At 43.8% G+C, this 13,637-nt stretch overlaps 1 protein-coding gene across 1 annotated transcript in view; it reads right to left on the bottom strand.

Annotated features, from left to right (window-relative positions):
- The window catches only part of Iqgap2 (IQ motif containing GTPase activating protein 2), a 272,297-nt gene that overhangs the window by 19,395 nt on the left and 239,265 nt on the right, over window positions 1-13,637 (bottom strand). Inside the window, exons 25-30 of the mRNA XM_040728871.1 lie at window positions 12,706-12,846; window positions 12,168-12,252; window positions 11,314-11,546; window positions 9,011-9,143; window positions 3,389-3,491; window positions 1,913-2,054 (exon numbers count right to left, since the gene is read on the bottom strand). Coding sequence (XP_040584805.1) covers window positions 1,913-2,054; window positions 3,389-3,491; window positions 9,011-9,143; window positions 11,314-11,546; window positions 12,168-12,252; window positions 12,706-12,846 — 837 coding nt within the window. The remainder of the gene's footprint in view (window positions 1-1,912; window positions 2,055-3,388; window positions 3,492-9,010; window positions 9,144-11,313; window positions 11,547-12,167; window positions 12,253-12,705; window positions 12,847-13,637) is intronic.

The following is a 13,637-nucleotide window of genomic DNA, read 5'->3' as shown; positions in this document are numbered from 1 at the left end:
ATACAGTCAAATCATGCATAAGATTCCCAAACAATTGAATATATAGTAAAGTGTGTGTGTGTGGGTGTGTGTTTAAAAAATAGTAGTGTCGCGCACATGGTGGCCATTGCTGCTTGACAAAGTTCCAGCATTTCGATTTAGCAGACCCCAATTCTCCAACACTCTTTTACTTTCATTTTTAATGAGTCCCACTATGTGTTATGGGAGTTTCCTTATGTCTCTTCCTTTGGGATATTTTGTGTGGGCTCTGGAGGATGAAAATGAATACAATGGCAGCCTCTTTAAACAAAATAATTCTTTGGAACAAACTCCCTACCCACCTTGGAACCAGACGGTGTGGTAACTGTCTACTCACATACAAGTTAACAACAAACTGCTAAAAAATGAAGATCTGTAACATATACTTGGTAAATAAGATATTTAATAATCAAGATTTATAAATTCCCAAGGTCTACTCAGGTTCACAGTAATATTTGTGTTCCGTTGGAACGTCCCTGCATGATCCAGAAAGTCCCATTCCGGTCTCTTCAAACCCTGCCCACTTAGAAAATCTTGGGACAAAGGGAAGAGTTTGGCTATGGCTGCTCCCCTGAAGTTGCCAGCCACCTATGTCCCTACCTAGAGCATTCAGCTTGTGACTATACGTGGACACAAACCCAGCGTGTGGTGGACACGTCATCCTCATCAACCCTCACGTACAAGCTATATAAGCTCCCTGCTTTAGTTCGGGCATGTGACTTCTCTGGCCTCCATCTCTGGGGCTGCAGAACTCACTCCAGAGTTGATTTGCTTGAATAAACATGTTCTTATACTTTTTCAATTTGGCTTGCTCTGGTTTACTGCCTCGGCGGAGAAATCTATTATTGGGGTACATTTATATAGCTTCATCTTTGCTCGCTTTAAGCTTTAGCTATTTGGATAAACTAATCCATATAAAACAAACAAACAACAAAACCTCTGCAATATTCTATAATGGAATGTTTGGTTCCCTGAGAAAGTCTTTTTGCCAAGACCAGGCATTTAGTCAAAAGTCCCCATTTCCTCAAGAGCTTAAAGAAAATTCCTGCTTGCTAAAAAGGGAGACATTCTTATCTCTGGCAAGAGGAATTTGTGGCCATTCCATTAACATATGACTGGTGCCTATTAATTTGTTAAGGTCAGTGCTAGCTTCCTCAACCCTTGATCTCAAGCCACACCCCAGCTCACAGGCCCCTTTTCTGCCATTTAACCATTTGTGCAATTACAGAGTATACAAGGTATAGCCTTTTTTCAATAAATGGGCAGCCATCTCGATTCACCCATAGACCGAATTAGTCTTCTCTGTTCCTTCACTGACTATACACCTCCTTTTGGGACCTGAACCCCGATGGAGCTGGACTCAGGCAAATTAGGGTGTAAATAGTCAATGCTGTTGCACATATCCAGCATTAGTTTAATAAGAAAAGCCAATAAATCCAGCAGTGGTCTGTCATGTGTGTCTTTTTTTTCTTTTTGAGACAGGGTTTCTCTTGTAGTTTTGTAGATCAGGCTGGCCTTGAACTCACAGAGATCTGCCTGCCTCTGCCTCCCAAGTGCTGAGATTAAAGGCATGTGCCAACCCTCCCACCCCACCACTGGTTCTTGCTAAATTTTCAACCACTTGGAAAAAAGCATGCTCAATTAAATCACTTCATTCCTTCAAGGAATCTAATTATGACATGTAAAACTAGAAAACAAGGCCAACTTTGCAGCCTATTATAATATTTAGTTCCCTCCTAGATGAAGGCTCCATTATCCTCTGGTTTGATGGATATACATGACACATTTCAACATTTACCTACTTCTAAAGGAACGGCCTAGGGAGATTTAGCCCCACTTGAGTCTGCATGGTTTGTGTCATGCTGGAACCATGAACTGTTAGCCCCAGACTTACTTTATCATGAGGCTTCTGCCATCGACAGCCTCGCCATCCTTGATGTCATACTTGCTTGTCAAGGAAAGAGAAATCTCAGTCTTTGAGAGCTGATTTAGTGTGTTTTCCTTGTTAGGATCATTGGGGTCAACCGCTCCTTCCCCTGGAAGGAAACACAACAAAAGAAAGCAAAGCAAAGTGTTATTTTTCCAGCTCACTCCTGTGGCGACTGCCTCATACTGCAAGATAAGGGTTCTGAGGAAGCAGAACAGGCTCAGGAATTAGATGGGAGATTTATGAACCCCTTAAAGCCTGCATATTCTAGGACATCTGGAGTGGATTTTAAAGCATTTGATCAAAATGTTAATATGGGGCATAAATATTCATAAAAGAACAACGACAAAAAGAATTGAATGAAGGAAATCTTTAGAAAACACAGTAAGGACTTAGCCATATTTGGACAGGTTTACTTTTCATGGTTTCTTTGTGAAAAGGGTAAGTCCTTTTCGTTATCTCTAGGTTTTACCTTCAACAATAACAAACTCCTTCTGGAAACCAAGATGCAAGAAATTACAGAATTTTGGGGAGGGTGGGTCCTGAGGGTTGAACTTAAGACCTTGCATATGCTAAGTGGATGATTTTCCACGGTCCTGAGTTAGAGTTTTACCCTGGCCCTGAGTTAGTTAGAGAGTTCTTATTGTAGAAGCAGAGACAAAGGAGAAAACTGGATTTTCCATTGGCAGGGTATCAACTGCAGTTTCTTGGTTACGGCTGGAGTCCTTGACTACTTCTCCCACCTCAGTGCTGGGGTCCCAGGTATGGTGCCCCAGTCTCTGTGAGTTCATATGTGTATCAGTCCTGTTGTGTTTGGAAAACCCTATTTTCTTGGAGACAACCATCTCCTCTGCCTCTCACAATCTTTCTGCTTTTTCTTCAGCACAGCTCCCTGAGACTTGAGGGGAGGGAGGTGATGGGACTGAGCGCTCCAAAGTCTCCCACTCTCTGTACATCGTTCAGTTGTGGGTCTCTGTGTTAGTTCCCAACTACTGCAAGGAAATCACTTCTCTCCAATGGGGTCTCACTGGGTATATTAACCAAACTTTTGGGGACAGGAGTAGTGGACAACACAAAATGAACTCAACAGTATGTTTTTGAACTTTTTGCCTCATATTGTTTTGTTTGGACTTTTTTTTTGTCTTATTGGTGTCTTGCTTCTTTATATTGATTTCTGTTGTGTGTGTTGGGGGGGTTGTGTGTTTCTTTTTCTTTCTTTTTTAAAAGAGACATATAAAGTTGGGTGGGTAAGGAGGAGAGGATACAGAATCAAAGTGGAAGGGGAAAACATGATCAAAATATACTGTATAATTTTCTTTCTGAGAGAGATAGATGATAGATAGAAGATAGATAGATAGATAGATAGGTAGGTAGGTAGGTAGGTAGATAGATAGAGGTAGTTATCATTTAAATGAATAAGCGAGGACCAGACTAAGTTCTCACCGAGAAAGGACTCTATTGTGGGCACTTCCCCCAGGGACTCTAGCAGCTCATTCAGGAGGTCACTTTTCTCAGTGGCAATGGCATCCTGATGTTCCAGCAGGAGCTACATAGACAACAACAGACATATAGAAGCAGTGTCAGTCCTCAAGGCCAACCGGACTCTGCGATGTCCCGTTCTAGTTTCTCAACATTTTCACCCAACATTGCTTGACATTTTTTTCAAAGAAGACTTTAGGCATCATAGGTGGGTAAGACCGTCGGTTGCCTCCCTCTACTGTAGGAGCCAGAGGTCAGGGACTTTGCTGTGACTGTCTCCCATGACGTCAGAAGCCACACCAATGAAGTCTCACCAACATGACTACCTAAATATTCACCGAACGAGAACAACACCAGAAAACATGCCAAAGTAGATGGCGAAAAGCCCATGAGGCCTCACACCTACACACACACACACACACACACACACACACACACACACACACACACAAAACCAAAACATAAGCAATGAATGGTGAGAGCAGAAGAAACAATCTTCCTCAGGGAAGAACATACTAATTCGCTATCCAACCCTGAAATTACACATACACAAGTAACACCACACAAACTGAATAGGTTATATTTAGGAATATATATGTATGTACATATATACATTCAGTAACAGAAGAAAGAGACCATGAATTTAAAAGAGAGCAAGAAGGGGTATGGGGGGATTAGAAAGGAAGAAAGGGAGAACTGTAATTTTAAACTCAAAAATCTAAAATGTATGTAAAATGATTTTATCTTTATTTTTAATTGTGTATTTGTGTGGGTTTGTATATGTGAGTAGTGTCTGCAGAAACCAGACAGGAGTATGTGATCTCTGAGAGCTGGAACTCCAGGCAGTTGTGAACTGCGGGATATGGGGGGCTGGGAACACCCAGCCAGAGCAGATTATGCTCTTAAACCACTGAGCCATCTCTCTAGCTCTGCCTAGATACTAAACACAATTCTGGCAGTTGTTGAAGTTGTAGATGTAGACACAGATTTAACTTTTGTTTCACAGGGACATGCCAATGGCTCATTAGGAAACTGTAGCAAGGGCTGGAGATGTAGCTCACTCGAGTGAAGCCCAGGGGTTGATCCTAAGCACTGCATTAAGTAGGCACGGTCGCTCAGGCCTGTAATCCCATCACTGGGATTACAGGATCAGAAGTTCATGGTTATCAGAAGATTTGAGGCCAGCCTAGGCAACACAAGACCATATCAGAAAGAAAGAAAACCACTATAGAAGTAAAGGGGTACACGAAATTCTTTTCAGCACAATCTTGTCTTTTATGCCTAATTACAGTGTTTCCCACAGCCATTATAGCAAATAGGGACAAGATTATAAAGCATGGCAGAAGTTTCTTACCAACCACTGGCAGCAGCTGGAAAGGTTTGTGCATATCTATGTTCAGAGACAGATCATACAGTGCCAGAGTATTACAGTGCTCACCCTGTGTGTGTGCATGTGCATGTTCGTGTGTGTGTGTGTGTGTGTGTGTGTGTGTGTGTGTGTGTGTGTGTAAGCGTAGGTATGTAGAGGCCAGAGGATACTGGATATCACTCCTTAGACATGACTCACTTTTTTCTTTTTTGGAGGTAGGACTCTCACAGGCCTGGAACTCACCAAGTAGGCTAAGTCGGCTGACATGAAGTCCCAGGGGTCTCTCTGTTTTCTCCTTTCCAGCAATGGGATTGCAAGGTAGTGCTATCATGTCTAGGTTTTTAAAAACTGTTTATGTGTATGAGTGCTCTTTCCTGCATGTATTTATGTGCAGTACTAGTATGCCTGGTACTCCAGGAATTCAGAAGAGGGCCTTGGATTATACTGGAACTGGAGTTACAGGTAGCTGGAGCCATTTCTTTAGCAATCCATATCCCAAACCAAAACATGAATTCTGAGGATTGCACTTAGGTCCCTCTGAACTATCTTTCAGTAACCCTCCTCACACTCCTTATTGTAGTTAGTCAGGGAATGTTAAGAATCTTTCAAGGCAAGGACAGTAGAAATTCTGATACCATAAAGCCTCGAACTGAGTGACAAGGGCTGTGTGTTTCACAGGAAATGCTGTTTTTCTTGAGGACTCAGTAGGAGGGTGGGAGGGTGAAACCAGGAAGGACAATAAAACATCTGTTTCTGTTTGCATTTCTACTAAGTTGAAACAGGCTACTGGCGCCCCTGGGGACAGGAGACAGTCACTTGTCTTGAGCTTGTGAAACGTTGAATCATAACTGTAAGCCAGTACTTTGTTTTAATAACTGAGATATAACTCATATCACATCAAGCCCACTCTTTTCAAATGCAGCCATGCCTCTTGAGCCTGCTCAGCTGTTACTGCTGCTAAGAATCTTCTTCCATCCCATTAATCGATTAATGGAGGCTTGTTCACTTCTTTACTTTGGTCTTTCTAGGTAGCTTTGGTTGGCCTGGAACTCACTATGTAGACCAGGCTGGTCTTGAACTCACAGTGAGTGATCTGTCAACCTCTGTCTCCTTAGTGCTGGGATTAAAGTTGTGCATCACTGCAACTAGCCTGAAGGGTTGTTTAATGCTGAATTTCCTCAACAGCTCCCAGACACTTGCTAATTGTATAGTTATCTCCTCCTCCTCCTCTTCCTCCTCTTCTTCCTCCCCCTCCCTTTCCTTCTTTAAAATAGTATTTTGCTTTGTAGTGCTGGCTAGCCTGGTACTTGCTATGTAGTCTTTCTCAAAATCTTGGTAATTGTGTTGCCTCAGTTTTCCCAGTAATGGGGTTTTACGCCTATATTATTATTCCAGGAGACAACTGGATTTTCAGTGGAAGAGTAGCCTCAGACGCAGAGCTTCAAGGCAAGGGAATGAACGCATCCAACCTGTATCCATTGTGCTTACTTTCTTAAAGAGGGGGCCTCATGTGGCACAGGCTGGCCCTGAACTCAAGTGTGCAGTCTGAAAACCTTCTGACCCCCCTGCCTCCACTTCCCTGAACACTGAGGTTACGTGGGCGGACTGCTGCATTCCATTTACGCAGTGCAGTGCGGAGCTCTGAGTGCTCTAGGCTAGGACTCCAATGGTGCGGGGTCCCTGGCTCCACTGCACTTCTTTTCTGCTGAAGCTTGTTTATGACAGGGCATGGCTAGTTTCCCATGATAGACATACTTAGTTTTAAAGCAAAAGAATATGAATTGCTCTTTTAAAGGTGAGTGGATTCAAAGAAAGACATGAACAGAGATGATACAAGACTGAAGGGCAGAATCTTTTTTTTTTTTTTTTTTTTTGGTGGGGGAGTTAGAGAAGAAAATCCACCGGGCAGTGAATTTATTATGTTCTCATTCTCTTTGGAGACAGGCCAGATGATTTGGCTGCTATCTCTGAAATGGAGGATTTATTCTAGGTAGCCAGTGTCTACCCCTTATCCTGTTAATTAGAGAATGTAAATCATCTTCCCAAAAAGTCTGTCTTAAGAGCTGTTTCTCAGAGAGCCAGGACCAAGCAAACAGCCACGGGCTTGGCAGGCCAGGCAGCTGATGGGCTGTGTCTGGCTCAGACGCCTCCGCAGGACGGACTCTGCTGTGGTGCATTGTCTCATCACATCTACTTCCAATCCAGCACAAAGGAACTTCAAGTCGGTCACCAGCCCTGTTCCCAGGCCTTGGTTCTGTTTTTAATTCTTGTTAGCACAGGAAAAGGCCATTTTTTCTTTAAAACCTAGCAATCTAAATGAGTACAGCAACATTTTCTCTCTGGCACCCGTGAGAAAGAACCTCACTCTCAAAGAGAATGTCCCACTACTTCTCATTTGGATTATTTCTTCCTGGAAGCATGTGACCGAGATGATCATATTTATTTGAGATGGATAAAGGGCTATAAGAGTCAAGTGGTTCAGTACTGAAGTGTGCATGTTTTATTGTTCATTGGAAAGTTATTTGGGGGTCTGGAGAGATGGCTCAGTGGTTAAGAGCACTGAGTGTTCTTCAGGAGGACTTGGGTTCAATTCCCAGCACCCACATGGTGGCTCACAGTTGTCTATAACACATGTTTCAGGTGACCCAACACCCATGGCAAAACACCAATGTATATATCATAGAAATAAATACATTAAAAAAAGAAACTTGATTCTGGGAGCAATTAATTGCTGGGCAGTGTTGCTATTGATCTAGGGGATCTACAGGAAGGATGCTAAACAATGCATTTAACTGGCACATATAGAGAGCTTGTGGCAAACGTCAGCTCCCTGTTCCAACCTTGCAAGACAAAAGTCAAAACTGGGCTCTTCTCTCCTCCAAACCCATAGTCAAGCTGTAGAAGTGTTTAATGATGAAGGATGGACTTCCAAGAAGCTTGTTTGCCCCACGCCTAGGTGGGCTGAGGTGCTGGGGTGTGGCTTTGGAAAGGTAGGTGTTTGAGATGCGTCCTCCTAGTGATGAGCCCAATATAAAATTGGATTTGTTCTTCACTGAAATATCTACATCTCTAGAACGTTGGTGTGGATCTGAATCCCTTGGGATCATTAGGATGCAGGTTTGGATCTGGGTGGTCTGGGGTATGTTTCTAAACCATCCCAGAACCCTGCTTTTGACTAGCAAAGATTAAAATTGTTTGAGAAGAAGTTACCTAATTCAATTTCAGAATTCTAAAAATTCCAGGCAGAGCATGGTGGCTCATGTCTGTAATCTTTCTACTTGGGAGCTACATAGTAACATAGGTCTGGGCTACAGAGTGAAGTTCTATCTTAACCCCTCCACCCCGTGCATATCCAAGTAAATCAACAATAATCCAGGTGAACTAGGCGAGGCTGTGGTACAGTGGCGCAGTGCATGCCTGTGTGCATGCAGGGGGCAGAGGCAGGAGGACACTGAATTTGAATCCAGTTAGAGCTACCTATAGATATTCTTGCCTTGAAAAACACAAAACAATAAAAATTCCACAAAACGAATTGCATTTAAAAGCAGAATAAGTTCTAATTATCGACACAACCTCCAGTGCTTGCTTATCTTTATAGTAAATGATGGTAAAGCCACTCTAGGCTTCCTAATTCCTTCCTCACTGTGGAGTGCTGACGGCTGACTGTGATGTTTGCATGAGAACTAGCCACAGGCACCATGACACAGCACAGACTGAAATTCTAAGAAACCTGGTTTTAGAACAATGACAGCCCATCCTGCAGGAGGAGGTTCGTTATCTGCCTACATAGCCTGGTTCCCACCCCCTCCCCCTCCGACCCCACAGCACATCACTTCCTGACCTTTTGGCTAAGATTAGGTGATGTATATCCAGGCATCGGCAGACAGAGAACAGTCTCTGTTTCCCAGAATATGGCTGCCAAAGCTGAGGCACTCCTGAAAGGGGCAGAAGCAGGTGGGTCTAGTCAGCACATCCCAGGGCTTGTGTGGTCCAGGGCTTAAACTGCGCCTGCACCATCTTGCATTGCAAAAGTCTTGCTTGGGTAGGGTTTTACTAATGTCCAAGAGTCAGGGAGCAATTAAGGGAGGAGCTTATTGGGCTTAAAAGTAGATATACAGGTATAAACTATTGCAAATCTGACTGGGACCAGACATTTTCCAGTGAATGAAAGTCTGATCTATGACCTGGGGCCAAGACCCCTTCTTAACCCCACTTACTAAATGTGTATTGATGATTTCTTCGATTGAAATATAAATGACTGGTTTGCTGACGGTCACCAGGTCTGTGTATTTGTCCATATTAAACTTCTCTTCTGGTTCATGGACATCACATGCTTCTTGGAAATATTTCCTAGAAAATAGGGAAAAAGAGGCATTGAGATAGAGTCAAATTTGTAAGTCAAATAGCTTCACTAAAATAAGTTTTGCAATGATGACTAGAGTACTCCCTTCCATCCCAACCTTGGGGCTATTGCTTCTTCTAGGGTAACTCTACATGGTAGTGCTTGCCCATGTCTCTGGTACTCAAATAGGATGAGAGCTAAGTGTGTGCCTGGGACCAGTGTGATCAAATCATGGGCAGCATTTCTCTCTTTCTCTCTCTGTTGTTTTTGAGATAGGGTTTCTCTGTGTAGCCTTGGAGTGGAGTTATGTGTGGTTGCAGGTCACCATGTGGGTGCTGGGAATGGAACCCAGGTCCTCTGTAAGAGCAGCCAGTGCTTTCTTTTCTTTTAAAACAATGTTATAACTTTGAAATATCAATGAAAATGTTAAGACGAAAAGTTCCTTGGTGTTAGGGAGATGGTCTAATTGGTGAAGCATGACCACTAGAGTTTGTATCTCAAGCACCCATATAAAAAAGGTTAGGTGTGGCGGTATGTGCCTGATATTGTGCTACAGGGAGGATGGCAGAGACGAGCAGATTTTGGGAGCTCATTGGCCAGCTAGGCAAGCAGATGAGCTTCAGGTTCAGTGAGAGGCCACATCTCAAAACTGAAGTAGAAGGTGACAGACGAAGACATCTAACATCAACCTCTTTTCCATTTGCACGTACACACACACACACACACACATCACACGCAACTATTTGCAGGGTACGTGTGTGTGTGATTATGCATATGTGTGTATATATACATATATAGTGTGTAATATATATGTGTTTTATTCAATACAGTTTCAAGTGTTGTTTATGCCTGAGATCATCTATGACACATTTTCACATTTTCTAGGGCGCCTGAGGCCTCTGCACTAGAGGTGACTTCCTCTTTCCCAGCTCTAGGTAGTGTGAGGCAGCCATGTTTTGGGGTGACTTGTTCCCCAGTGGCAGTAGGTCTTCCTGTAAGGTCTTGCTTATAATTTTCCATGAGGTACTGAGGGATGAAGAGAATAAATATGAGTGAAAGAGGAAAAGGGCGCACTTAGGAGGGTAATCTTGGAAAACAGGAGATGGACAGTGATAACTTGAGGAAAAAGGAGCCAGGTGTGCTAATATACATCATTAATCCCAGTGCTGGGGGCGGGCAGGGGGCAGAGGTAGGCAGATCTCTATGAGTATGAGGCTAGTCTGGTCTGTCTGCACAGTGAGTTTCAGGCCAGACAAGGCTACATAGGATGACCCTGTCTCAAACAAACAAATGAAGGAAAAGGAAGGGCTAAGAGCATTTAAGAGTTTGTGAGGAACTTATTGCTTCTCGTTAGTGAAAAGCAGCTGAGGAAATCAAAACTTCCCACAGAGAGAGGATTGGGGTAACTTTCTCCCAATGGTACAGGTGCCACACAGAGCTGGGAATCTGCAGGAAAGCTGTGAACCTGGAGGAAATGAAGAATGGGAAGTCCCTTTCCAAGTGAGGATACGCGGCCACGTTGATGTCACATAAACTCTGTAATCTACCGCAGACAAGAGAGCAAACACAAGTCAAGAGCCCTCAGCTACATGTGAGACTGTCGGCACTCACTCCTCCTCTGTCCTTGTGGGGCCGTTAGTGACAGAATTAGGAGAAAGAGATGGGACAACAGAAGGAACTCCGAGGTGAAGAAAGGTTAGGATAGTGCGGCACATGTGCACGGAGGAGTCTATAAATACAAATGCTGGGGTTTCCCCAACCTTCCCAAAGGAAGCTCATCATTTCCTACCATTGTTGCTGATAAGGCAAACTCTTCCCAACTGGAAAACAGTTTGGAAAAAGAAATGAAGTTATCTTCTTAGGTTCAACAAAACTAATCAGTTCAGTGTTTTGTTCTAAACACTGTGAGTGTGTCCCACATCAGGGGGCATGCTTCATCAGAGGCATAAATCCTGAAAACAGGAAGGACTCAGTGCAGTAGGATGGAGGGGGTGGGATGGGAACCGTGGGCCTGAGGCATCTTGTCCATTCCTTCCCTTCATTCTCCCAGGGGCAGCTGCTGGAAGACACATAGCCACAAGGGTTCCTGTACCCTCCAAGTCCCCAGTTCTGGGTACAGAACATGCCATTCTTGTCCATCTTCCCACATGCCCCTTTACAAGGAATGGACCTTCTCACCTGAATTCCTGATAGGTCTCTGATAAATAATTGTTCATTGATGACAAATGCTCGTTCTCTCCCTCAAACAGCTTGTTGGAGGCTGCGTGTTGAAGAACCTTTGCCACAGACCCCAGGTTTCTCCTCTGGTCAGAATTGATCTGGCCTCCAGCTGTCATGTCAATGATGTCAAAGCCATCTGGAGCCACAATGGCTGGGTTCATATATCGGTAGTACAGGAGGTTCCCGACAATCTGCACCATGAGAGGGAAAAAAAGGACATTTCCAAGGGACAAATGAACTCTTGGTTGCTTTTTATCATTAAATATAAATTCATTTTTTACACTTAAATTTCCCAAGAGAGTGGGCCACTGTCAGACACGAATCTTCTTTTTTAGCATTAAAAAGTTTAAGAATCACATTATTATTTATTTATTTTTTTGTGTGTGTACACACATGTACACATGTAGAAGCCAGAGGGACAACTTTTGGGAGTTATTCTCTTTTTCTACCATGTGGGTCCTAGGGATCAAACTTAGGTTGACAGGCTTGGTGGCAAATCTATTTACCCACTGAACCATCTCACCAGCCCTGACATGGCTCCTTTACAAAGTATTAGATGTAGGAGGTGAACATAACCACATAATAACATTATATGTCACACACTTCTACCCCAAAGGTTCTAATATTGACAGTTGTAATGATGTGTGAAGTTTCTAAGTTAGTGCCAACAGAAAACAACCTTGACAGTCACTAAACACAGAAGCTCTGTATCTTTAGTCACACATGGGGAAGGACATCACACAACCCTCTGTTGGAAATTCCAGCTCAGAACCCCCAGAGAAGCTGCGGTGAGGTCACCCTTGAGGATCTACCTTTAACAGCTCTTCTTCCGTGGCATCGGGGAATTTCTCACGGATCGAGTTCTTCAGTACTTTGGCTATATACCTCAATCCATAACTACACGTGGAACAGATGACAAAAGAAAATAATGGAAAAAGGCTAAGTGAGCTAGAAGCATAGCAATTGTTCCAGTCAACCAAAGCTCCGCAGTTTTCCTAAAAACTCAACATAAAGTGAGATGCAATGGAATCACAGGGCTTCTGCTGACGCTAGCACCTGAGTGCTGTTTGTGGCCGGGGCCGAGGTAGCGCTCCTTCATTACAGGGTGGGGGTGAGTTAAAATCATTTGTGTAGCCACCTTGCATTTCTAGCTTTTTTTTTTTTTTTTGACAGGGTCTTGCTATATAGTCCAGTGCAGTCTCATATGCACACTCATCATTGCTGGCTCTGGATCATCGTTTTAAATAGCAAACACAAGACAAGGGAGAATTCCTCTCTTTACTCCAGGGGCTTGGGTAATATTCCGAGAACTTCAGCAAAGACTGCTAAAGTTGCTACGAATCGACTTACGGCAGCAGATCGAGGGAGGAAATGATAGAACCCAGGACTTTGTCGGTGACCTTCCTCAGGTTTTCAATAGAAGCCTCCAGCTTATTCTTCACCTCCGGGTATGTCAGGGCTTGCTCTGTAGTCACGTCATAAGGCAGCTTGCTGAAAACACAAGGGTTCAAGTGAACAGCACTGAGGTCCACGTATGAGCACCGTGTCCCGGCAGTTGATTTTGCAGGCAGCTCTGTGGGATGAGCCGCAGTTGCCCATGGCTCCAGCTAAGTAAGACACACACAGTGCACCCCCACCACTGCTGAATCAGAAGGGACCCCAAGCTTCCCTCTTAGCTCTGATGGAAAAGGAAAGGGTGGACCAGCTTATGTAGACTCAGCTAACCCTCCCTCTCACACCTGGGGTTTCTCCACTGTGCTGTAAGTCTGTATATAAGGCTGCTCCCTCCCTGCAATAAGCTCTCTCTCTCTCTCTCTCTCTCTCTCTCTCTCTCTCTCTCTCTCTCTCTCTCTCTCTCTCTCTCTCTCTCTCTCTCTCCCTCCCTCCCTCCCTCCCTCCCTTCTTCCCTCCCACCCTCCCTGTTATTGCTCTTGCTGATTGAACCCACAGCCTTGTGCATGCCAGGCAAAAACTTTCCTAGTGAGCTACAACCTCAACACTTATTTCCTTCTTAACAGTTTCAGGGATGGTCTTAACACAGTCCAGGCTGGCCTTAAACTTACTACGTAGGTAGGTAAGCATCTCAGTTACTTTTCTGTTCTTGTGATAAAACACCAAGACCAAGACAAGTTATAAAAGAAAACGTCTAATTTGGGGCTCACGGTTCCAGAGGGTTAGAATCTATAATCATGGCAGGAAGGATTGCTTGGTGCTGGAGTAGTATCTGGGAGCTTACATGCAGATCCACAAACAAAGTAGAAATAGCTAACTAGGAATGGCAT

The sequence above is a fragment of the Mesocricetus auratus genome, unplaced genomic scaffold (genome assembly GCF_017639785.1).
Source record: "Mesocricetus auratus isolate SY011 unplaced genomic scaffold, BCM_Maur_2.0 Super-Scaffold_100020, whole genome shotgun sequence".
Lineage (NCBI taxonomy): Eukaryota > Metazoa > Chordata > Mammalia > Rodentia > Cricetidae > Mesocricetus > Mesocricetus auratus.
This window is presented reverse-complemented; position numbering and strand designations above follow the sequence as displayed.